This window comes from Lytechinus pictus, chromosome 2 (assembly GCF_037042905.1).
Source record: "Lytechinus pictus isolate F3 Inbred chromosome 2, Lp3.0, whole genome shotgun sequence".
NCBI lineage: Eukaryota > Metazoa > Echinodermata > Echinoidea > Temnopleuroida > Toxopneustidae > Lytechinus > Lytechinus pictus.
This window is the reverse complement of record NC_087246.1, coordinates 59,992,628-60,019,782: the sequence shown is the minus strand read 5'-3', so window position 1 is coordinate 60,019,782 and position 27,155 is coordinate 59,992,628. Positions and strand designations below refer to the sequence as shown.

Here is a 27,155-nt window from a genome sequence, read left to right as displayed (position 1 = left end):
TAGTTGGAACAAGATTTTTATTACGCTACACAACATCAAAAGAAAGCTCATTCTTACAAATTTCATGACAAAAAGCATGGTAAACTTTGGTGAAGGACTATCAGTTACATCGTTTAAAATGATTGACATTGTTTTAAAACAATGGATTAGACTTGCACAGCTATACTTCAATAGCCAACATCAATATCAAATACATGTATCATATTACATAATCAAGCCTCCATAATTTTCAGAATGACGTTCGATCAAATCAGAATTCAAGCATTCTCATTAATGTATAAAAAGCAATTCCAGAGAGGATAATATAGAGGTAAAAATGACTGATTTCCAATAGATACTCTCAAAGGCGGGTTGACAGGGGAAAACATAAAGAATCATTGTAGCATTGACCTTGATCTTTTTTTATAAAATTTCACAACACATTATATTGATGGAAATGTACAGGTGCAACATGTGGACATAATCATTATACAATCTGCGCAAGAGAATAATATTTTAAATGGTAGTCATTGTGCACATTTTGTGTTTGTAGTGCATACAGTTTACAGAAGAATCATCGACCACAAAAGCAACGTACAAAAGCATAGAAAACATAAAGAATCTAATGAATTTCCACCATTGTAGCATCAATCTTAACCTAATTAAAGTAATTTTATAGTACGTTAAACAGAAATGTAGTTGTGTAAATGTATAGCAACTGAACATAATCATTATGCAATCAATTACAGGAAAGCAATTCTTTTGTATTCGTCATGGCTTTATGCACATGGAATTTTGTATTGCAAGGAGTCTACAAAGAATCATGACTCGGAGAATAAAGACCTACAATTTCAATATTGTCTTAGAAAATGAGGGGGATATTGGAATGAAACACTCCTCTCATTCTAACCACATAAAAGGATCCAAGATGACAAACCATGGCATGATTATGCTGATGAACTTTTCATTAAAAGATGGCACTATTTACAAGAGCATACCCAATTGAAGAAATAAGGGCTTGACATGGGTGTAATGGACAAGGGACACCCAAGTTAAATCAGTTTATGTACATTGAGAACATTTACAGAATACAAAAATCCATGATGATAATAAAATGACAATATTGAAGCGCATCGAATTGAATCCAAATTGAAAAGTCAGCTTTCTTTACGTTTGTATTTAATCAGCATAGGCTGATGCTGCTCTTTTCATGCTTCTTAATAAGAGGATATCCAATTATTTCTTCCTTGATAAACTTTGTGCAAGTCTACTTATTTGATAACAATAAAAGTTACAATTATGTACATTTCCGATGCAGAGAACCGTTTTAAAAGACTACGTAGTAATTGCATATACTTGCTACGCTCATGACTGTAAGCAACTAAAATGACATTTTCATACCTGTATTTGTGTCACTGGTAGACATTGAATGGGGTACATTAATACATTGGTCGACCAGGGGGAGGACCAACAGGTGGTGGAGGGGGCTGTCCCCTCATGCTGTAGGCCATACTATGGGCCTGAAGAGCTTGAAGCTGCTGAGGGGTCATGCCACCAGGACCAAGGGCATTTGGATTTATACCAGCAGCCATGAGGCTAGCTGCACCAGCCATCTGGATATTCTGCTGCATATTCTGGGGAACTTTGAGCTGGTGCATTTTGCGAATGGCTTCGGCTTGTGCCCTGGCGACCTGCTCTTCGGTCATCATGTTTGGGTGAGCCTGCCCTTGAGCGGCGTTTCTTGGCCCAGACATGGCTGTAGCAGGGGGCTGGACATTGTGTCCAGCGGGTTGGGATGCACTGATTCCACGCAAGAGGGTAGGTCCGGTCTGGATGAGGTTGTCAAGGGCCTTCTTGACATTTGGGTTATCCAAATTGAGTGGGTTAGGAGTCGCTGCAGCACTCCCAACAGGAGCTTGGGAAACTTGGGCAGAAGCCTTGACAGGCTTGCTTTGATTCATCATTGAGTGAGCAAGGCTGGACTGAGGACTTGGAGTAGAGAGCAGGCCAACACCTTGTTTGGTAGGGTTAGGCATGGGGACTTGCCTGATGGGTTGCGATGTGGCTGCAAGAGTTGATACGGAGCTGGCAGTGACCTTAGACACAGCAGCTGCTACAGATGCTGCAGGCACGTTGGAGCCGATCAGACTCAATATCTTGGCTTGTAAGTCCTCTTGTTTTGGCACACTGCCTGCTGGTTTAGAAGCAGCAGTAGCTATTAGACAATACAAATAAAAATAAATGATATCAATATTGCTGCATTTGAAAGATGCAAATTTCACTGATGGTGATATAATTACATATAGAAATATTTTAAGTGTAAGAATGCACATGAAAGTTCTTTAATCAATCTAATCTATCTTGTATTTACATCTAAGATGGAATCATAAGCCAAAAAAAGTAATTTAAAATAAAACTATATGAACTACTGGTTTGTTTGATTTAAAAAAAAAATTGATTCAGACTTTTTTAAGATTGCCTGATAAAATTTTGATATTTAGGAAATAATTATTATACCATCCTTGCAGTATGGCCTAATACTTATTTCCCAAGCTGCATATATTTTTAATGTGAATTATATAATCAGGTAAATGATTTATTCATACCTGGTTGTTCTTTCTTTCTAACAGGAAGTCCCTGATCTTCAGCCATACGGTTACGCATATCCTCCAGGAATGTAATGACCCGGTCAACCTCAGCCAGGGTCAGCTGACGACCATCGGCCAGTAAGCTGAACAACTGTGTAAGCGTTAGCTCTGCCGAGGAAGACTGGCCGTCAGCGCCCGCTTTGGCCGTGGTCGTGCCCGAAGCCACCAAACCACGCTTCTCTCGCAGCTCTTGGATGTAACGATCAAAGTTACGGGTAACAAGGTTCATGGCGTCTTCAAGGGGCATGTTCCTGTGTTCTAAAATTGTAGAGAAATTGTACATTGGGGGGAACGTTAGCAGGGAACAGATTGGGGCAGATGCATTCTTCGTTCATTTTTACATTGAATGGAAATAATGATGAACTTTAGAGGAAAAGAGGGTCAGAAAATGACAGAAGATAATTGGAAAAAATTATACATTATTTTAAAAAGAAATACTGCAAATTATTTCAGGGAGAAATAAACAAGCCCCTGCAATAACGCTTCAATACATGATACACATATGAACTACATGTATCAGGTACTATGTTGCAAGCATATCTGTCGAAGACTCAACTCTGGTGTTTCAATAATAATAATAATAATAATAATATATATATATATATATATATATATATATATATATATATATAATAGGGTATTTATATTGTGCACATATCCACCTTGTTAGGTGCTCAAGGCGCTCCTATATTACCCGGCTAAGCTAGGCGTTCATAGCGCACACAGCTTTTTAAGGAATTACTTCCTACCGGTAATGCAATCGAGTTTCATGTTTGTTACTTCCATTCATGTGCAGACAGCCTTGAAGCCTACATGTATACCTCATACTATTTTTTTTCAAATGTGATTTACATATGAAACAGGATTGCTGCAAAGTTTTAAAAAAAATAAAAATCAATCATTAACACAAAGAAATAAGTACACAATAGTAAGGCATGCATTCAAATTATGAAATTATGAACCGCCACAGCTCTGCAACAGATACTGAATCAATATTTCATTCAGTCTCTCTGCAACTCAAAATCTTCTGATGCTTTCTTCTGTCCTTTTAAGTGTCATTGATAATCAATGTTTTCAGAATAAGCACTGATCTTTTAAAGTGCACTGCAGAAGAAAGAAATAAACACACACTCCATCAGCTGCACCTTGCCTTAGAAAAAAAAACTCATTAAGATTAGAGATTATATTCCATTCTGAATTCCTGTAATGAAAAAACACATAGATATCAATTGTACCTGTAAAAGAAAAAAAAGTTCAACCAGTAGGATAAATTAAAGAATTCACAAAAAGGTAATATCAACTTCCTCACAAAGGGATCATGTATTTTCAAAGACATAGTTATACATCAAAGTCAGAGTTCATTGCTTCTCTCTATATACATCTCTCTCTCCCTCTAAATAATAAGTACATTGTAAGCCATTGTACAGCTTTAATATGTGACGTCATTGCTCTTAGTGAATGAATGCATGTGCGCTATAAAACGAAAGGGCTACTGGCTAAATATGCAACGCTGCTGCAGATGTGATTCACACTTGAATCAACGACATAATTTGATTTTTGCTTTTCACAATTCTTTTTCATTTTCATGGATTAAACTAGGGAAAAAATTATTAGTGTTCATATTTTCGCCAACTTCTGAGACATTGTACAACACAAATAGTGAATATTTATATTCATGCAATGGCACAACATTTTGAATTCAGTGAAAGAGAGACAACTCTATTTAATTCAGCTAGGCCTCGTTGAGTAGAGCACCTTTCTTCATCTCATGTAAAATCTCACACCTTCACACTCATCATGCCTACATGTATAACATATACTAATGTTGCTTTGCATCATTTCACCTAATAAAACATGTCAACGCGGGAATTGTCCTCCATTTTCAAAGAAATTATCAAGCCTGAATTGAATTCACACATTTAGATCTAATCAGAATATCTTATTTTCTACTATCACAAGCTCCATAAACTCAGTTTTTTACATTTCTCAAAAACATTCATTCAAAACGGACAAAGAACATATATTTTTTCACGAAGGGTTTAACTTTCAAAATTCAAAAGCAGATTTCTTGCAAAAGTTTTTCATATCAAGGATGGAACATCAATTTTCTAACATTTATTGTAATAAATACTCAAACAAACAGAAAGAACATTAGGACAAAATATGCAATCTCTCACTGCCTTGCACCTCATTAAATAAATGTCAAGCCTAAAAATGTAATGCTTCTCAGGGAATATGTCAACTCCTCATTACACAAACACATAGGTAAATCAAATAAATCAGTCAGAATAAGCTTCTTTTTACACATAAAATTAATCAATCATATTTTCTCTCTCCAGTCTACAACTCAATAAAACATAAACGCACTTCCCATCTAACTAAAGGGCATTACTTCAAACAATCAACTATTTTCTATGTCTGACCCAAAAAATTTCACCAGTCTAACTTCACAAACAGTGCAAGCCACAATAAGTTCAGAGCAATGCCAATTTTCACATGAATAAGAGAACAGAGAGAAATTATTTCCACAATGTCCAACATACATGGGGTCAGACAAATGTCATTCATGAAATTGCCCTCAGAAAGAAATGTTTCACCACAAAGTAATCTTTCAAAGAAAGCATTCATCAATATTCTTACAAAGTGCTCCACTTTCAAAGAAAATGCTCCTTCATTATCTCACTTTCAATCAATTCCCCAAAGAATATCGATTGTCTCACATTAAAAAAAAAATCATGTCCACAGACCATTCTGAGAATATACCTTGTCACTGCCTTGCACCTCAAAAACAAATGTTGAGCCTGAAAATGTGCTCCTTATTCAGACACCATTATCAAATCTGCACACAAATGACATCTCAAACTTACTTCTTTTCTTTTCAAATTCAACATGCCAGAATACACAACCTGTTTCATCAAAGAAATCTCTCATTCTACAGCGACACATCAAAACAATACAATTTCCATGAATTACAGCTTCAAAGATGACATTTGTCATACTATACAATGTTTTCTTTCATCATTAATTTTTTTCAGTCACAAGGGTTTAATACTTTCAAAGACAGAGCACAGCTGCTTTCTCACAGGGGTTTTGCTCATTTGAAAGACAGATACCCTAAGTCTCATCTTCTAAATTTGACAACCACTATACTCACACACATGTAATATCCAAACAAAGAATATACAAGTACAACTCTCTTCCTTGCACTTCATACATGCAAATCTTGAAAATGTATATCACTTTTATAGACGGCAAAATCATCATACACCAACACACCACACCTAACAAGCCAGAACCCACCTCACATCACATAAAAATAAAACTCTTATGTTCTCGTCTAAAATCAAGAACTAAAGACATAAAACACTAATACAGCTTAAGTACATATATTTGCAGCGGGCAAGCTATAACCCAAATATGAGCGATAAAAAAACATAATAATAAACACAAAGCCTAGTTCTTTTCTGAGCATCATATTGATTCCAAAGCAATGGCATAGAGATGGTCCACTCCTGAAAACAAGCTTATACATCTTGCGGCTTTGGATCTCTCACCTTCTACACATAGACATGACAAAATATGGTTAGATATGTTACATAATACATGTATATGGGGTTACACTGTTAAAATCAAGGGAAACAGGAAAGAGTATACAGATGATGCACTGAGAGCCCAATCAGTAGTGGGGTGGTCTTGCTATCTGCTCATCCAGTCTTGACTCCCAGTTGGTGGGCTAGTGTCCTTTGGTAAGGGATTTATCCTCACTAGCAGGTCCTTTTGAAGAGAGGCTAAAGGCATCGGTCCTCTGAATGAATTAACAGCGATACATGTACGGTAAGCATCAACACTCCTGTGCAATATTCGACAAATTGAAGGATGTTGTAGCTACATGTATATGCATTATGATCAGTTAATTTTTTTAACAAAGAAAAGGTGAAAAGCTTAACAGGGGTAGGGGTGAAAGATATTTCCTCGAGATCCACGATACAGCCTTGGTATCCTGTAAAACTGAATCTAGTAAAAAAAAAGAACTTACTTACACAAAAACAGATGAACAATATGCATAAGATCGTTGTGTATTTTGCTTCTGTGTTCAGCAATCATTTTCCCTCCAAGCAGATATATATCCTCACACGCCCACAGCACACTTGAATGTCATGCTCAAGAAGATGAAATTACAGCCACATTCCATAAACACTGAAGCTTTCAAACTAAAGCTATTCCTACTCGAGATTGCCATTTGTATCCATAAATATTAAAAACCCTTTGGTTTAAATTTCACCTCAAAAAGAATTTTTTTTCTTGTTCATCTGTCTTGATTAAATGGACAAAATAAATACCCCCTCATTTCCATGCACTATTTCTTTTTGCTTTTATTCAAATTTTAATCTGCTAATTGTATCTGATTGATACCATTATTATTATGTTTGCATGGAAATTAAATAAACAGTTTAACTGAATCTGCCAATCAGTATCCTTTTCTTACACATCTTTTCTTGCTTCATTTCATCCAACGAAAAATAATGATGATCATAAAAATAATGAACAAGTGGAACCCATCTTGTAATCTCGCCTGCATTACATGATTCAATATAGCAGCGCTGCTCATTTGGAAAACAACTAATTTTTCTCAAAAACACCATTCATATGATAATGAAATACTAAGGTTCATTTCTCTAAACGACATTTGACCTTGTGATTTTCACAAAGGTTTCAAAACGCTGTATTTTTAAATCATAATTTCTCGCACATGCATGTCAATGGCACTTTTCTTAAATCTTCTAACTATTTCTCTCACTCTCTCAATCTATCTTTTTTTCCCACAGATCAGATGCAATAATTCTCTTTTTTTTTTTACGCCAATCAGATGCAAAAATTCTGAACAGATGTATTTCATGATCTTCAAAAAAAGCTGAACTGCACAAAATATTGCGGAGCACTCTTGCCAATATTTTGTCCCTCAACAATCCTCATACTGTGGTCGTTTAAATGAAACCAAAAGTCACATAAAAACATGCCGGAAAACAAGTCTTTGCGAAACTACTTGAAGAAATATACATCTGTCTTACTCTGTCAGTCTCTATTTTTACTATCGATATTTTTATTCTGCAAAGTATGAAAAAAAAATTACGATGTCACGGTATTTAGAAGAGTTTGTGCAAAAGAATTGTTAAATTCTTCTTTGATTTCTGAAGAATTTGTACACTCTTACCTTTTTCATTTCATATTCTTCTCTCTATCTCAAAAAAATATATATATATATAATTGCTTCTAATTATATTCAAACCATTTCCCTTTCTTTCACCAAGCAATCATTTCACGCACTCACATACCTGTCATTTCAGTAGATATCTTATGACAATCTGGGCTAAAGCGACGCAAACATAGCCCCCGCATTCGTAACAATTATTAACTCTACTCTCAACTAGCATTGCACACCGATGTCTTGATATGAAATAAAGAATTGACATCCAAAATTTATTAAAAAATAAACATAGTACAAACATCAGTGAGTTGTGTAATGGAAAGTAATTTTTGATATTAGTGGGCCATACCTTGTGGTGTGCCATGTAGGATATTCAGGGTCAGAGAGCGATGAACTTCATGCTGACTGGACACCATGACAGCATAGAGGGCGCCATTGCGGGTAGCCCCATCCAGAACAGCAGTAATGGATGCCTCGGGGTTAACAAACATCATATCAGTCGAGATACCCATAGCTTTCAGCCGTCGCTCTACCATCTCAGCATATCCCCTGAAAATAAGGAAGAAAGGAACTTCTTCATGAACAGATGGATTTAGAAATTGAACATAATTTTGTAACATAGCGTATTGTGTTCAGGGGAATTAGAATTTCTTTTTCTATTTTACTTCAATTATTGTTCACGTGTATATTTACTTTCTTGAAACGCCATGAGCACCAAAAGATGGACCTGTGTGCTACATAATTAGCCACTTATCATTATTATCATTATTCATTATCAACATACCCCGGTAATAGAACAGTTCTTTCAGAGGTCTTGATGCGCATTAGAAAAATGAAAGAAAAGATGAGGGAAAGCTGCTGGTAATGCTATGATGATGTTATTGTCAGTTAAACATATGTTTTAATGTAGATTTGAATTGCCCAATTGTATCAACTTGACTTAAATTGTGTGGGATACTATTTCCAGAGTTCCGGCACTATGTGTGCGAACCCCCACTCAACGTAAAACTTTGTCTTAACAGGTACATTATATAAGTCCTTATGGAGTGATCATAGATTTCGAAACAGGATTCCGCCCCCCCCCTGAGATTTTGACCTTCGATTGCGCAAGCGCCTCGAAAATTTGCACATTGGTAGTGTGCATTCAAATCTACAAGGCTGTATGGTTGATTTTTTTATCAATAATAAGATACTTTATTCAATGAATGAAATAAAACATTTGCTCTAATCTACTATCATACGGCCCCAAAACAGCTAATGTTTTATTTACAGACTCTTTGTAGGATCCTGATCAAATGTACTTCAAAAAAATTTGGTAACGCAAATTTTTATCTTATGTATTTTATTGTTTTTTAATTTCTCAAGTATTTCTCTGTTTTTCGAATTTTTGTTTTTCGATGGAAATTGTTGCAGACTTGATTCTGATCATAAACAAGACCAAATTAATTAAGTTTAACCAGGAAAAGTAGAAGTAATGACACACTTATGAATTTCGCTAAATACACAATGTGCATTGGATTGTACATGAAATTCATTCACATTTTTGAGCATTTTTGGGTCTGACATGCACTTACATAATGTTGCATAATTTCATAACCACATACCCGGGCATCGCAAATTTGGTCTCAACAGTTGTGCGAGATTTGAAAGTAAGAAGTCGCGTGGTGGATTTATCATGAAAAATGTAGAGGGGGGGGGGCAGATTCCGCCCCCTCCCCCGGGCCTTTTAGGGTTAAAGGGACAGCAAACAATGGCCGAGATATGATGTTCAAATACAAACACCTTGTCATTCGTGCGTTCCCCTATCAGCTGGCTAACAGATGCAGATTAGCGCGTAACTTGACGGAAGTGTCAAGCATGGGATAAAGGAAAGCAGCTTGACCCCTTTCCTTCCAAATAACTCCCTGGATTTTACTCGCTGTGCTAATTTCAAAGAAGCCAGAACACATTATACATATGTATCTTCATTCAGATATCTGAGAGATTAAGACATTTTTCCTGCCAAACATATCAATCCAATTTGTAAATCTTTTGCTGAACGTTGCTAGTCTTTGCAATTGACAAAGTACACTGAATTCAGTCAATGATGACCAGCCAAAGCTAACAATATCATAAGCTTCTAAAACAGATGCTGCCATAGACATAATAATCTTACACACAGAATTTGCTTCTCTGTGGCAATAGTTTAAAGTGGTAACAGGGAAGTGGCTGCTCTTGAGAGGTTGCAGGTTTTCTCACCTCTGCTGCTTGTTGAGAACAAGGATCTCGCAATCCACTGGCTTGCCTGCAACCGGCGGCAGATACTCCGGTGAGGAAGCAGCAACAGGAGCAGGTGCAGCAGGAGCCGGTGGTCGTCGGTCCACAGCGGCATCTCTGTCCCTGGAGAAGGGGTCACGGTAGGGGTCCCGCCTGTAAGAAAGGCTAAAGGGGATAATACCAACGGTGGGATTACATTCATGCAGCACAAGGGATAACAAGACTTAGTGGCCCGAATTCACAAAGATGGTTTTTAAAACCCACGGTTGAGTCCATGGTTTATGCAGATTTCCTGTATAAATTATGCTTAATTTAGCGCTTATCGGGTGCGTGTATAAAATATGTCCAATGCTGATGCGCGCTTTTGTCACAGTGCGCCAAATTGACGCCTGTTGCCGTGGATATCCATGCTATTTTATTCATGAGGCCACTGTTTTTATTCATGAGTCCACTCTTCAAACAGTGGACTCATGAATAAAATAGCGTATATAACCATGGTAACAGGCGTCAATTTGGCGCACTGTGACAAAAGCGCGCATCAGCATTGGACATGTTTTATACACACGCTAGATACGCGCTAAATTAAGCGTAATTTATACAGGAAATCTGCATAAACCATGGACTCAACCGTGGGTTTTCAAAACCACCTTTGGGAATTCAGGCCAGCATGTCTGGGTTTGTCATTGGAAATGGAATTGCTATCAAAAAAAAAAATCACCTTGATCACTAAACGCTGCATTATTTCAGCACATTTTATCTGTAGAATTTTTACAAACTGCTATTTTCAAGATGTGTATTGTGCTTACCAATAACAAACCCACACATCATTGGACACGGAGTAGCAAAGCAAATCACAGCAAATAAAGCACATTGCAAATAACTGATAATGTTAAAGGCAAATCATAATAATATGATACAGCACTCTCTTAATAAAATCCCAAATCTATTCATCAAGTAATGAATATGAAACAGGACTAGTCTGACACATATACTCATCATTATCAATTGAAATTATTTCTATTAAGACGTGAGGTTTTCAAGAAAATGGCTTTGAAATACTATTCGATGTCACATCCCCATCTGAATTTGATAAAGCATTTGTCTCAAAACAGAATATAATTTTTTTAAAGAAGATACTGAATCATTTGCATATTTTGCATGAAGTCAGACTTGAATCAACTGCATCGATTCATCAGGCACACTTTCATTAGACCACTACATATAATATTGAACAAAATGCACAATAATGTATTGGATTCGCAACATTCAGTACATGTAGAACCTACAATATTTTTTTATTACAAACCATACAGTTGAATGTAAATTGATTGTAGCATGTCATATGAAGGATACTTGACAAATGGCTAGATTTTCAGTCTCAAACCGCTTATTATATATAAATCTAATTCTCTATAATTTACCATTCAGATATCACTGAATTAATCAACAATTAAAAAAAAAGAGCAATGAGTTAATTTGAACACAAGGCCTGAGTCATTACGTTTATTCTGAAAACTATATAATTCTATTAATAAACAGGCATTTACGGATAACTGGTGAGGGGAAAAAAACCTTCACAAAAAGTTGCTAACATTTCAGATTTTGCATCGTTAAATCTATGAAATGGCCATTTATTTTCCATATTTTCTTGAAATTGTCTTGATTTAGTTGCAAACTATCAACAAAATAAAGAATATTCACCTCTTTCTTGAGTCTGAAAGATCATATAATGCTACTCTCCCTCATTATTGCAGTCCCACATGTAGACTTTCATGGTGCTGCAACATTAAGTGAAAACGATCATTGATCGTTTTACACCTTGTCAACACCATGACAGTCTACATATGGGACGATATTTACTGAGTTGTAACATCATAAAATGATCTTTCAGAGTCAAGGAAGAGGTGAAAATTCTTTTTTTTTTCGATAGTTTCCGACTAGCTCAAAAACAATTTCAAGGAAACCTGGAAAATAGATGGCCATTTGATGAATATAAAGATGTAAAATGTGAAATTTCAGGAACTTTTGGGGATTGAATATCTTGATAAGAGGGATGCAGAATAAAAGCACTTCAACCAGCAAGCAACAAAACAAACACAAAAATATCACAGCATTTGCCTCTGTGACAATTATTCCTGTAGAATTCTTGATCATATAGCCAAACATAAAATCTAAGCCTCGACTTAAATCCTTATTTTAATCCTCTATTATTTGGTAATACTGAAATATAAACCATATTAGAAGACAGAAGTAATTGTCACAGGAACAAATGTTGCATCACCTACCCATCTCTATCTCTGTCCTTTTCCCTTTCCCTTTCCCTCTCACGTTCCCTGTCAATATCACGGTAGTAAGGGTCATCACGCCGATACGGGTCATCACGGTAGTAGGGATCGTCACGCGGATCACGGTCCCTTGGATCACGGTCACGGAGCGGGTCACGGAGTGGGTCTCGTAGAGGGTCACGCAGGGGGTCACGTGGGTCCCGGTCTCGTAGAGGGTCACGCAGGGGGTCACGTGGGTCCCGATCTCGAGCATCGCGATCCCGTTCACGATCGCGTGATGAGAATGGAGGAGGAGGGCGATCGTAGGGATCCCTCCTGTCATCTGGATAACGATCTAGATCACGCCTAGCACAAATAAAGGGGAAACAGGTAACTGTTACTAAAAAGTTTATTCCCGGTTAAATCATTGAATTACAACGACTTGGCTTATCTCAGGTAATATAACTTGGCATTTAACAATACACTTTCATTTCTTATACTAAAATCAAAACATCTAGCTCTTATGTCAGTTTTGGTTATGATCTCAAAATGAGTGATAGCAGAATCCAATAAAATGGTCATAGTATAAAAATTTTACATAAAATATGTGCCAAGAGTTTCTGATAGAAATTTACTGAGAAATCAAAGCATAGTATTCTAGCCAGGAATAGGTAGTGTAAGCAGTATTAATCTTCTGACCTAAGCTTTAATACTATGAACCCTACAATATTTGGGACAGTTGTAACCCTCACCCTGCATCATTGGAACAAACACTTGTATCAAGCATATTGGCAAAATGAAGAAATAAATTTGAATTAAAATGATTTCCTATTCCCATGATTCAAACCCTAGTGGCATCTTTCGTCATTGGTACCCAGCCTCCCCTAGTCTGCTGTGCAAACCCTTCACTCGAGTTAAGGGGCTGAATGTGCAGCCTATTCATGCCTTGTGTACTGAAGGCCATCTAGTATTGTATGTGCTAGTCTTGAGTGGAGACATAATTGTTGATCAAAGTTTCAATAAGGGTCTGTGCCTGCGGACTAAGCCCCCCCCCTGGTGTATGGCACCCCTCCCCCACGCCTCAGTAGATGTGGAAATGACAACATATCCAGAGTTTGATGGGTGGAAAAATCATATTTGTGTATTTGAAGACTAGATCCACATATTGAGGAGCAGAGCCATTGATCCAGTGTTTAAAAAAAATAATAACAGGAAGCAATATTTTAAATATATACGTAATTTAGATCAATTGACATTTGAGTTTAATTTGAACCTCTTGTTGTAAAACAAATCTCTTGTAAAGTCGTTCGTAAGACAGGACCTTGATCTACAGAAAAGATTTTATATGCAAAATCAACACATGAATTCTACTTCAAAAGAAAGTGTGTTTTAAAATTACCGAGCTGGGTCATCCCTGTAGTACTTGTCATAGCTGTCTCTGTATCTGTCATCATAACGGTCTCGCTCTCTGTCCCTGAGTGGTGAACGCTCTCGCTCTCTCATGCGTGGAGGTGGGTCTCTGCCATAAGGACCGTACGGATCATAATCCCTGAGAAAGATAAATTAAAGGTGAAATTACTGAAAAATATATAATGTATTCTACATTGTGACCTGTAAACATAGATGGATAAATATCATGAAGTATTTACATCTGACATTTGCTCCTGCGACAACGGCCCCTCTGCTAATTTCTCTGAAAATACAACTCAAATGTTAGGATTGTGATAAGGTAGCTAGTGCAGAATGAGGTGAGGATTAGGATTGAGCTTAAAGTAATGTTTGAAGTTTGAGTTTGTTTGGGTTAATGTGTGGATTACCGGAAGGAGAAATTATTGCAGGAGCAAATGTCATGAAACCATAGGACCTTCCTGAAAAGATTTTCTAGTTATTTTAATACAAATTTTCAATCTACTTTGCCAAGAGGACAATGAATTGCATGGACTAAACTGATTATTCTGAGGTGTTGAATTATTGTTTTAGTGGCCCAAACATGGAGTAGTGTGTGTGCTGTGCTTTGTACTGGAAGGTAAAAGGGGCTTTATCAAATGACAATTATATTGAACTATAAGGCCCACATTCTTAACTCGGGTTTAATTTTAACTCTGGTAAAGTTGGGGTTTAATTTTGGATAGCAAATTGTGAAAATAAAGTACCAATTTAGTTTGTGATCCCATTTCACACTCAAATCATTCATAATTGATTGGGAATAACTACTGATCTAGTTCTCTTTGTCATTAAACCTTGAGGAAAGAGCTAAGCCAAGAAAAGATAGAAAACGAATGCAATTTTGAAATTTTTTGCTTCCCATAATTTGAATACAAAGTTGGACCTCTAATGGTTAAACCGGAATTCATAATGGGCTAAGTATTTATTTCACCTGTATTTATCTCGGTAGTAGTCATCATATGCGCTTGAGGAACTAGCAGGAGGAGGGTAACGACTATCACCTTGATCACCCTTCTCTCGGGCAAGTATTGCAGCTGTAGAGTTTGAGAGATTGTTAGACCCACCACCTCTTTCTCCTCCTCCTCCTCCTCCCCCTCCTCCACCTCCTCCGGGCTTTTCCTCTCCTGGTTTCCGCTTGGCAAGACTGCATTCTGTAAACAAGATCATCACACATCAAATATCAATTAACTTTTAAGTGTGTCATAGTTATGTGTTGTCCAAGCTTTTTGAGCTTCAAATTATTTAAACTCTTTCTCCTCCTCCTCCTAAGCCTTCTCCCGGCTTTTCTTTCCTGGTTTCCTCTTTAGTGAGACTGCATTCTGAACAAGATTATCACATACCAATATTAAAATGTTTAATTTTAAAGTCTCCTCCAGGCTCTAGCTCTCCTAGGGCCAATTTTCATAAAGACTTACACCTATTGTAACTTTGCCATTATGACAAGTACCATGGTTACAGGGCTCAGCAACCAATAACTACTATTATTGTAATAGAAGTTACAATAATGCCAAAATTATAATAGTTATCAGTCTTAACAAATCAGGCCTAGTTTTTTGCTGCAAGACTGCATTCTCTAAACATCCAAATTAAAATAAAAATCTAATCAGATCACCATCACTACTTATGTAACGGAAGTTTGAATGAATGATGACCTGGAAAACGGTCCTTGATTAAAATCAAGTGAAAATACACAGAACAAACTTACAATATGTGTACAATATGGCATAAATACTCTGGCAATACATGCAAATGTTCACATTTTTTTTAAAGATCTCACCTATTTTCTTGCCGTAAACTGTCTGTCCAGATTCACTCCTGATGGCATCCTGTGCTTCTTGGGCTGAACCATACTGGATAAAGGCAAACCCTTTCTTCATGAATGTATCTAGAAAAATAAGGGGAAAAGAGCACAATCGATCATTCATATCACTTTATATCTGACAATCCATTCATTTATTCATTTTTTTAATTTTCGTGGAATGGACAATCAGTGTGCATGAGCAGATGATTAAAACTAAATTTTCAATAAACTGTCTAAAGCCCCCTTTAAACCAGATGAAGTTCCCGCTACATTGTTGAAATTCAGAAAAAAACCTAGGATGTGGTGCCAACTTCTTTTGATTTTCTCAAAAGATGTGAAATTTTCATGTGCGTACTACGCATAAAGCGCCACGTCATTGTGAAGTTTGTTGCGTGTGCGTTGTTTCTGTGCGCAGAAGCAGTCCATGCTGCGTCGAAACGGTTCTCGCTACATTCTGACTAAATCCAGCAGATTACGCAACTTGTTGCACCTTCATCTATTTGAACGTAGCGCAAACTGATATCCCATTTCATGCCATGCAGTTCTCTCTGCGTCAAAGAAAAAAGGCCATGACGTCGTGGGAACTGCTACAGCGTACTGAGGGAGTAGCGAGAACTGTTGACCAGCATGATCTACGGAGACCAAGTGGACTTTGAACATGTCCAAAGTCCATGTAGTGGGAGCGCCGTCTGAACAGAGCATAATAATGACGCAGTTAAGACCTACCAATAGCTCTATAGATGTAGCAGAGACTGAAAGAACATGGCAACAACTCTTTCTATGTCTACTATGCAGCCACCATACACACTCAGTTGGTGCTACAAGTATGTCCAAATAGACGACGGTACAGAAAGTTGCGCAATCTGTTGGATGTAGTCTGAACAAAGTGGGAACCGTTTCCACGCAGCAAGGGTTGCTACTGCACGCAAAATAAACCTAGTTCGAACTTGACAAGTACGTGGCACGGACAAAGCATGCACTTGACAATTACACAATATTTTTAGAGTATCAAATGAAGTGGCACCCCACCCTAGAATTTCTTTTGATTTTCAACAACGTAGCGCGAACTTCATCTGGTGTAAAGGACGTAGTGACAACTGAATATGCGTAGCAGCCATGCAGTAGACATGGACACAGTTATTGCTAGTTCTTTCCATTCCACGTCTATGCTATGTTATTGAAGCTGTTAGTAGGTCCGAAGACAGTCCTTACTGCATCATTACTACGCATACTTATGTCATTCAGACAGCGCTCCTGCTACGTGGACTTTGGACATGTTCAAAATCAACAAAAATGAGTCTGCGGAGATCATGAAGACTATGCCACATCACTAACTTTCTTGGTACGCTGTCACAGTTCCCACTGCGTCATGGCCATTATTCGTTGACGTTGCAGGAACTGCATGGACGAAGCGTTGGTGTAAAGGGGGTATTTATAAGAGAAATAAAACAGTATGCTCTGCTCTTTTTATCTTGTTTTTCAGGAGTTCATGGAATCCCTGATTTTTCTTATTAACATAAAAAGCTTCACTAAATTATTCTGCGCCAGTACCCACAACCACCTTGATGATACATACGATCTGGTTCAACTAGAGATATGAATTATACATTTTAACTACGATATGTTGTAGTCCTACATGTAGACTTTCATCTCAGTAGATCAAGGATGACAACAACTAAAAACAATCTTTCAGAGTCAAGAAAAAAGGGAACATTCTTCATTATCTTGATAGTTTCGGATTATATCAAAACAATTTCAAGGAAAGAAAGACGGGCATTTGACAGATGTAAAGAGGCGGTATATCATATTTCAGCAACTTTGGGGGGTTTTTCCCATGCAGTCAAAGCGTTACCAAAAGAGGAAAACGTTAATGCCTTTAACAGCTGTTGAAGCGGCATTGAAACATTTTGACCCAGTCCTAAAAAGAGACCAATGAATACTTACCAGATATTTGTCCATATTTTTCAAATCTCTTTATAAGCTCCTCCCTCTCCAACTGATCTGTAGGGAGATTGGCCACAAAGACCCTGGAGCCAAGATTTATCTTAACATCTGGATCACCCATGATGCAAGATGGCAGCTCAACTCACTGAAAGGCAAAGAAATCATATAAAAGGTTAATATTGGCTTTGATAGTGTGTACTGTGTACAGAACAGCATTCAAACGTTTTGACTCAGCCCTAATACCTCGGTCACATTTGCTCTACGGCGGCAGTACGGCGAGTCGAAAACAGCCGTTTTAACATTTTTTGTTTCAGCTAAATATAGGTGGTTTGAATAACAAGTGGAACGCCTCTGGCAGTCTCGCCTGCATTACGCAATTTAATATACAGGGATGCCACTAGGTGTCCTCCAAAAATACTGAAACTTATCGCGGGCCGGGATAGTGTCCAAGAAATTTTTTTTTGGGGGGGGGTCCACCTTTAATTTTGGGATGGACACATGTCATAGGTAAAAAATTGGACAAGCAAAAAAAAAAAAAAAAAAAAAAAAAAAAAAAAAAAAAAAAAAAAAAAAAAATTAGGAGGGGGGGGGGGGGTCCGCCCCCACCTCAAATTTAGGGGAGGGGGGGGGGGGAGAGGACCAAGTGGCTTCTTACCTTGTTGTGATCGATGACTTTGAAGTCAATTAGGTTTGAAAAACTGACGGTAGTTAGTTGTGTGTTTCTCATAGAACGCTAGACCAAAAGCTTCAGTCTCTGTATTTTGGTTGTTCAGCTGAACCGCGTTGGCTCCACTCACCAATACATTGACTGAAGAGTTGTTGGCCCGTACATAAAGACAACGTATCAGCTAACCCAGGGCTAGCTGATACGTAACCGAAGGAGCTCCGGCCCGCTTTCCGGGCCGGAGCTCCCTGGGTTCCGTATCAGCAGCGCATGCAGCAGTAACGTTAGATCTAACATTCGGCGGAAACCCGATTTTCGGATCGTTTTTGGTACATAAAATGTCACATTATAAAAAAATAATTACATCCAAACTTACGAGAAAATATATAATATTCAGAAACATCGTACCTTAGACCGCAGTTACCGCTAATTCCTTTCAAATGATGATAAAAACTTAGTCATCCTCGATTCCTTGGTCATCGTAAGTTGCCATCTTGGATGACGTCATCATATTTACAGACGTATTTACCAGTCGCTATTATACCGCGATTTGTGCCGCTACTTTGCGCTTGTCTATGTGCGTGCGTTCGGAACTTGTCGCTCGCATTGATTGGCCAGGATATGGATAATTCTAATCAGAAAGCCTTGATAAAAGCATAACTCAATGAACGTAGTAGGCAGTGCGCGCGTTTATAAATTATGTACTGTATAAAAGCAAATATCTCGGAGAAATATCTCTCAGTAGGTCGATCGACATGCATCGCAATCGGGAGAGATAGGGGGAAAAAAAGGAGGACTTTCCGTTTTTTTTAATACACAGAAAACAGGAAAAGTCGGAAATACGGAAATAAGACAGATAGCAGGAAAAAAGCCGGAATTCCGTATAAATACGGAAAAGTGGCATCCCTGAATATAGCAGCAGTGCTAACTTTGAAAACTACTATAAAATAATCATTCACAAACACACCATTCATATAATGACATAATACCACGTTCATTGACCATAGATGACATTTGAACGGTGACTTAAGACTTGTCAAATACACCCATGTCCACATTTTATTCACTCTATCCATAAACTTTCAAAGTTATGATGGCAATTCAACAATTACCCCAACATGGCCTAAGTTTATTGACCTTAACTGACCTTTGACCTTGGTTTTGTGACCTGAAACTCACAGGGGATGTTTAGTGATACTTGATTACTCTTATATCCCAAGTTTTATGAAATAGATCCATAAACTTCAGAGTTAGGATGGTAATTCAACAAATACCCCCAACACGGCCAAAGTTCATTGACCTTAAATGACCTTTGACCATGGTCATGTGACCTGAAACTCGTACAGGATGTTCAGTGATACTCGATTACTCTTATGTCCAAGTTTTATGAACTAGATCCATAAACCGTCAGAGTTAGGATGGTAATTTAACAAAGACCCCCAACACGGCCAAAGTTCATTGACCTTAAATGACCACTGACCATGGTCATGTGACCTGAAACTCGCACAGGATATTCAGTGGTACTTGATTAACCTAATGTCCAAGTTTCATGAACTAGATCCATAAATTTTCAAAGTTATGATAGTAATTCAACAAATACCCCCAACTTGACCAAAGTTCATTGACCCTAAATGACCTTTGACCTTGGTCATGTGACCTGGAACTCGAGCAGGATCTTCACTAATACTTGATTAACATTATGCCCAAGTTTCATGAACTAGGTCCATATACTTTCTAAGTTATGATGTCATTTCAAAAACTTAACCTTCGGTTAAGATTTTGAAAATAATTCTCCCAACATGGTCTAAGTTCATTGACCCTAAATGACCTTTGACCTTAGTCATGTGACCTGAAACTCAAGCAGGATGTTTAGTAATACTTGATTAACCTTATGTTTAAGTTTCATGAACTAGGTCCATATACTTTCTAAGTTATGATGTCATTTCAAAAACTTAACCTTCGCCGTCGGAAAAGCGGCGCCTATAGTCTCGCTCTGCTATGCAGGCGGGACAAAAATGAATAAAACAACTGTTTTCAACTCGCCATACGGCCGCCGTAGAGCAAATGTGACCAAGGTGTAATTTGTGCACAATTTCATTTTTTTTTAACAATATAGGGTCTGACAAGTACTGCCAAAATGTTATTTCTGAACCGCCTGACTGGGGGTGGCAAATTTTGTCTCACTCACAAGTTGTGCGAGAAATAAGCCATGCCCATGGAATAACCCAGTGCCAGCTTTTCCGCATTGCAGATTTATCATGAAAAATGTTGAGGGGGGTTGAATCAGCAACCCCTGTGAACAATTGTTGAAGCTTTCATACATAACAAGTGGAGCTCCTTTGGCAGTCTCGCCTTCATTACGCGATTCAGTATAGCAGCAGTGCTGACTTCGAAAACTACTATAGTCAATAGACCTTATCGCAAATAGATTCACGCAAAGGATCATGGGATCGAAAAGGGAGCAATAGCGCCGCTATTGTCCGGAAGCAACCATGTGAACGCAAGCAGCTGAAAATAAAGTGTACGATTTCCATAGTGTATCAGAATAAGATCGACGCCCCCAGCCAACATTTTGCTATCTTCCAGTTAACGCCTCGTCACATTTGTTCCAGAGTCTAACATCACTTTTCTTCTTAATTATGGGTGAGAGAGATAGATGTGCTGTCTCTAGCTGCAAGAATTACCACAGATTTTATGAAGAAAAGTGCAATTTTGTTTCATTTTCGCGCACTGTCTGTGCGTATTCTGAGCTTTGCAGGTCTGACTGTGCAAAAGTGCGCTTGTATGCACGGAATGCAGGCACTCTCGGCCCAAGCCAGGGACAGTGTACGTCGGCGAGGCAATGGAGGAAAAGCCCGAAATTCCATGGAAAAAAATAAAATAATGGTCAATGAAACAAACTCTGCAGTAGATTTGATTACTTTATTCTAGTTATATTATCAATCAATTGTCAAGAATACATGTTTCATAAATAATTATCTCATTCATGATTTTATTTAGATATTAACCAAGCTGTGTTTTCTTTTTCTCTCCAAAGATACATAATTATTGCATGCAGTTCAGGATCATGGCCGTTTTATTTATTAGTGGGCTGTTCCCAAGATTTTATACACTGTAATACTGCAAAGACAAAATAATAAATTTAATAAATAGAAAAAAATGTGAGAATAGATGAAAGTATAAATATAATGAGAAAAAATAAGTAAAAAAAAAAGTAATTAGTGACTGAATGCGATGAAATTAATTGAAGATGCAAATTTTGAAATGATATTTGTTTTATTAAAACAATGGAATAGACCCTATAGATATATCATTTATATAAATTAAATATCAATCAGCTGCTTAATTTCAGTCAGACAAAATAAAATTACAGAGAGGTTAGAGGGATACCATGAAGAATACTATAGGGCCTATATACAGCATCATAAAATGTTTTAAATTCAGGGATTTACCGTACTTAATCTTTATTCTGCATGTCATAGGCCTATTTATATGTATTTCTTAATATGTATATTATATATACAGTTATACACACTAGCTCATTTTTAATATACTCAGTATATTTGATCTCTCCGGCCGCTCACTCCTTGAGTCTCACCCACCCCCTCTAACATTATATCTTGTAAGTTGTAATGATCAAACTCAAAAGTTCGATTTGCAATTATATTTCCCCCAAAATAACAAAAACTAGCTAAATTTACTAGTTATGGAGATAAAATATATATCATGGCCTACACTATGATTCTCATCAATATTCTTTAATGGAAAAATAGCCTCAGGCTCTAGCTCTTCAGGTCGCTGATTGCTCTTTTCTAAACTTCGATTGTCATTGACTAGCAATCGCCCTGCTCACTTTTCCCACAAAATCTTCCCAAATTTAGCCCTCGAAAACTTGGAAAATACGGTGAGCATTGAGTTCATACTTTCACTGTGCAATCATGATACAAAGATTGTTCTATAAATCCACATTCAAGTATCCATAATAATTTCAATACGAAGAAATCAGACTTTTAAAATAGCCTGGATTTTTAGTGACATTACACAAAACATATATGGCGTTGTATGGCTTCCCAAAAGCCGATTCCGCATTTACTCCCTTTTCATTCCCTTGATCCTTTGCGGTGACATACGCCCTCATGCGACGAACGCATTTGCGATAAGGTCTATTGAATAATTATTCACAAAACACACCATTCATATCACTCGCACGCATCGCGAGGTTAGTATACTATATCAACGTTCATTAACCCTAAAATTTAAATCAAATGCATGAAATTTGACCTTGGTCATGTGACCCAAGTCTTGTCAGTGATACTTTAAATACCCTATGTCCACATAACATATCCAGGTTCATGTAGCCAGGCGGCTTCGAGAGAGTAAAAATCATTTACTAACGTAAGGTTACTCTCATACGAAGCCAGGCCTTCTATCTCATAGACCCACACAGAGCCAGCCAAAACCTGAAACTTTCACCCCCGAGATTTCTACTTTCCTTCTAAAAGATCTAGCTCTAAATCATGTACATCATTACATGGGATAAAACTTTATTTCCGACATTTCTACGCTCTCGTTGTTATTTTTAAAACAAGAATTCATCAAACGAGCGTCTCGTAACGTTGGGGAAGTACAATAAGAAACAAGATGGCGGCGTAAACATCGGGCAAGTCTCTTCCGTCTTTTCACAATATTTTTTCATTTTTTGATGAATTCTTGTTTTAAAAATAACGAGAGCGTAGAAATGTCGGAAATAAAGTTTTATCCCATATACATGATTTAGAGCTAGATCTTTTAGAAGGAAAGTAGAAATCTTGGGGGTGAAAGTTTCAGGTTTTGGCTGGCTCTATGTGGGTCTGTGAGATAGAAGGCCTGGCTTCATATGAGAGTAACCTTACGTTAGTAAATGATTTTTACTCTCAAGAAGCCGCCTGGCTAGGTTCATGGACCTAATAAAAAATGGCTTAATTTAATTAAAATGACCTTTGACTTTGGTTATATGTGACCTGAAAGTTTCTCCCACAGGATGTTCAGTGATAGTATACGATCGTAGTCTTGATGACGCAATGATGATGACTTTTAAAACAATGAAATATACTTCTTCATCAATGATGAAGAAGTATTTCATTATTTTAAGTCATCATTGCGTCCTCAAGACTAATACGATTGCATGCGTGTACGTGTACGATGTCAATGTAGCCGTGGCGTTTGCACTTCTTCTTGGCCACCCAAGGGTTCATTACATGCCGCCGCACACAGAAAAATCAAGCCATAGAAGTCGTGCGTTGTGGACCCAAGAAGTGAGATCCCAGCACGCGCGACCCACTAGTTAGAAATCCACTGCCAAACGCGGTTCGTGGTACGAGGTTAGTAATAGTATGGTTGGAAGTACCCCTTATCGACCACCTAATCTTCTAAGCATCGTATCTGCGAAAATATTCATCAATTTTACCCAGTTTTCGTCTCATTTGTGCAGAAAATTGAGCAGATCAGATTCCCATGTTTCGCTCGGCGACTCCGATTCAATCCGCGTATATATCGACGAAAAACGAATACGACGATTTCACATTTGCTCATTTGCACCCGTCTTTTGAAACCGACCACCCGCGATACACTAGTTTACGGCCGATTCTTGTCGCGATGGCGAAATATTTTTTCTCTTCCAAATAATTTCTATGATGTCAACATGCTAAATGATCGTCTCACTACTTCCAGTGCGAGCTCAGGCACATAATTCAACAATTGACGACGGGTATTTGTTCTAAAGCCGTTTCCTATCGGATTTCTTGGTTTTTCAGCGGGGTTTGGGTTTGGTCATTACAATTTTAATTCTACTAATTTTTTACTTTTTGTTGCTTCTTTTTTTCTCGTAAAATCGATTCATACCGTTTCTATGGACACTGCTCCTACTCTCCCGCGCGTATTGTTTGTAATACGCAATAATTTTAACGCGCGCAAGGTGGTCGGTTTCAAAATAGGTGGTCGATATGTGGTAGTCTCACCATACCGTATACTAATACTAACCTCGCAATACATGCGAGTGCTTCTTGGCATGCCATAGGCATAGGCATAGCATATATTATAAAATAGCTGTATTATTTCTAGACAGGAATAACCGTCGTTTCTGGGGATTTATTCAACAATTTCTGACATTTTACTGTAATCCCCATTTACCGACGGTAGGGTGTACGTGTGGGCTCGCATGTGTTCTCATTCCCTCCCTTTTGTCAATTCACAGTCCAAAGTTTGATGTAATTTTACACATCGAATTTACAATCTAAGGATGTATAAACAACAAACTTTTAAAACTTTATATTTCACTGTTTAAATACTTTAAACGATATAGATGAAAAAGGCATGAAAAATATACTTTACCGATGTTTAATTGGGTTGAACACGATAAAAATGGTCAAAATGGCAGCCAAACTATAAAATATTTACAAACGAACGTCAACAATCACGAATGTGATATCGATATTGCTTTCGATATTATACGATCTGCTCCATATGCGAACGAAACCGAAGATAAACGATACTAGTTATACTAGTACTAGTACTAGTTATAATCGCGATATATCGATTCGAGACATTAAGTTAATAACGATAATGACGTCATTCAAGATGGCAACTAGCAAGAAAAACCGTCAGGTCAGGTGAAAATGTCTTAGATGACAGATTTCTCAATCATCCAGATGATTTTTTTCAATAACTCCGGCCCAAGGTATGCAATTACTTAAGTTATTTATATTTCCCTGATAATGGAAACCATGAAACTTTCAATTTTGCTTAAAAAAACAGTTTTAAATCGCGATCTATAAAACGCTAGTTCACTATACGTTGGCTGTAGGTACGGGGCCCCATCCCCTTCAGTCTATGTATGGTGAGTGGAGCCAACGTAGTTCAGCGGAACAACCAAAATACAGAGACTGAAGCTTTTGGTCTATATTATTTCAAGCATCGCGATTGGTCAATACGCGTCACATGACATCCAACTCTTTTTGTGCACTGCACGGTAGTGCAAAAGGTGTGCAACGAAAATTGACATTGCACGCTCGAGCAAACCAGTGCGGTAGAAGTCCAACAAAACTGTACTGTAACTTTTTGAAAAATTGTTTCTGTGTTGCTATTTTATAAAACAAATAATGCACTTGCTCTGTCGTGCGTAAAAGTAAATGCAGAGAAAGCTCGGTTTCTTCAGATAGAGCACACTGGGCACTAGACCAAAAGCTTCAGTCTCTGTATTTTGGTTGTTCCGCTGAACTACGTTGGCTCCACTCACCATACATAGACTGAAGGGGATGGGGCCCCGTACCTACAGCCAACGTATAGTGAACTAGCGTTTTATAGATCGCGATTTAAAACTGTTTTTTAAGCAAAATTGAAAGTTTCATGGTTTCCATTATCAGGGAAATATATATAACTCAAGTAATTGCATACCTTGGGCCGGAGTTATTGAAAAAAATCCTCTGGATGATTGAGAAATCTGTCATCTAAGACATTTTCACCTGACCTGACGGTTTTTCTTGCAAGTTGCCATCTTGAATGACGTCATTGTCGTTATTAACTTAATGTCTCGAATCGATATATCGCGATTATAACTAGTACTCGTACTAGTATAACTAGTATCGTTTATCTTCGGTTTCGTTCGCATATGGAGCAGATCGTATAATATCGAAAGCAATATCGATATCATCACATTCGTGATTGTTGACGTTCGTTTGTAAATATTTTATAGTTTGGCTGCCATTTTGACCATTTTTATCGTGTTCAACCCAATTAAACATCGGTAAAGTATATTTTTCATGCCTTTTTCATCTATATCGTTTCAAGTATTTAAATGTTGGAATATTATACAAATAATGCATGCAGCCGAGTGCGTTAGTGGAAATGCAGAGCACGCGAGGTTTCTTTAGATAGGAGTCGCACTGTGCACGAGCCGCTTGCGGCGAGTGCCCAGTGTGCTCCATCTGAATAAACCGAGCTTTCTCTGCATTTACTTTTACGCACGACAGAGCAAGTGCATTATTTGTTTTATAAAATAGCAACACAGAAACAATTTTTTAAAAAGTTACAGTACAGTTTTGTTGGACTTCTACCGCACTGGTTTGCTCGAGCGTGCAATGTCAATTTTCGTTGCACACCTTTTGCACTACCGTGCAGTGCACAAAAAAAGTTGGATGTCATGTGACGCGTATTGACCAATCGCGATGCTTGAAATAATACAGCTATTTTATAACATCAATTAAAAGTTTGTTGTTTATTCAAATTATACATCCTTACTTAGATTGTAAATTCGATGTGTAAAATTACATCAAACTTTGGACTGTGAATTGACAAAAGGGAGGGAATGAGAACACATGCGAGCCCACACGTACACCCTACCGTCGGTAAATGGGGATTACAGTAAAATGTCAGAAATTGTTGAATAAATCCCCAGAAACGACGGATATTCCTGTCTAACTGGGCACTCGCCGCAAGCGGCTCGTGCACAGTGCGACTCCTATCTAAAGAAACCTCGCGTGCTCTGCATTTCCACTAACGCACTCGGCTGCATGCATTATTTGTATACGGTAGTCGGTACTCGGTAGGCATAGAATTAAAGCCCGAGAATTTGTATCACTAAATCATATAGATTCTAGTTCATAATTTTTAAGGAAATAATATTATCACTAAATGTGACCGAAAGAGCATTTATTCAGAATTCTTATATTATGTGCAAGGTTTACAAGCAAAGAAAATTAATAAAAAGGAAAAATGTTACTCACGTGTATTGTGTATGTGAATCTCTGCACAGCGCGTCAATTACACGTTTTTTTATGGCGCCATCTACGGTACAGTACATACACACACGCATGAGGTAGTCTGCAGGCACAGACCCTTATTGAAACTATGATCAGCAAGTGTGTCTCCACGCAAAGACTAGCATAGACAAAACTTGCAGTTTGAGCGGTTC

General features: G+C 37.7%; 1 protein-coding gene across 2 annotated transcripts; it reads right to left on the bottom strand.

Moving 5' to 3' along the window:
- LOC129253873 (nuclear receptor coactivator 5-like) lies at positions 1 to 27,066 on the bottom strand. Of its 2 annotated transcripts, none has more exons than XM_064095284.1 (10): positions 26,968 to 27,066; positions 17,545 to 17,689; positions 15,577 to 15,684; positions 14,731 to 14,950; positions 13,753 to 13,902; positions 12,375 to 12,719; positions 10,072 to 10,254; positions 8,183 to 8,382; positions 2,586 to 2,885; positions 1 to 2,194 (listed from the first exon to the last, which is right to left on the bottom strand). In XM_064095284.1, exons 2-10 carry the CDS (start codon positions 17,663 to 17,665, stop codon positions 1,419 to 1,421), a joined length of 2,403 nt encoding a protein of 800 aa, XP_063951354.1. In that variant the 5' UTR covers positions 17,666 to 17,689; positions 26,968 to 27,066; the 3' UTR covers positions 1 to 1,418. The 2 variants fall into 2 exon arrangements, with proteins under 2 accessions (XP_063951354.1, XP_063951355.1); XM_064095285.1 differs by having other exon boundaries at positions 10,072 to 10,242; positions 26,968 to 27,055.
- Positions 27,067 to 27,155: the final 89 nt, after the last annotated feature.

Coding starts and splice junctions, on each gene's coding strand:
- LOC129253873 (XM_064095284.1), bottom strand. CDS start 17,665: ATGGGTGATCCAGATGTTAAGATAAATCTTGGCTCCAGGGTCTTTGTG. Junction 13,903..14,730: donor TACTACCGAGATAAATACAG/GTGAAATAAATA, acceptor TATCTTTCTCAG/GGATTATGATCCGTACGGTC. Junction 10,255..12,374: donor AAGGACAGAGATAGAGATGG/GTAGGTGATGCA, acceptor TATCCCCTTTAG/CCTTTCTTACAGGCGGGACC.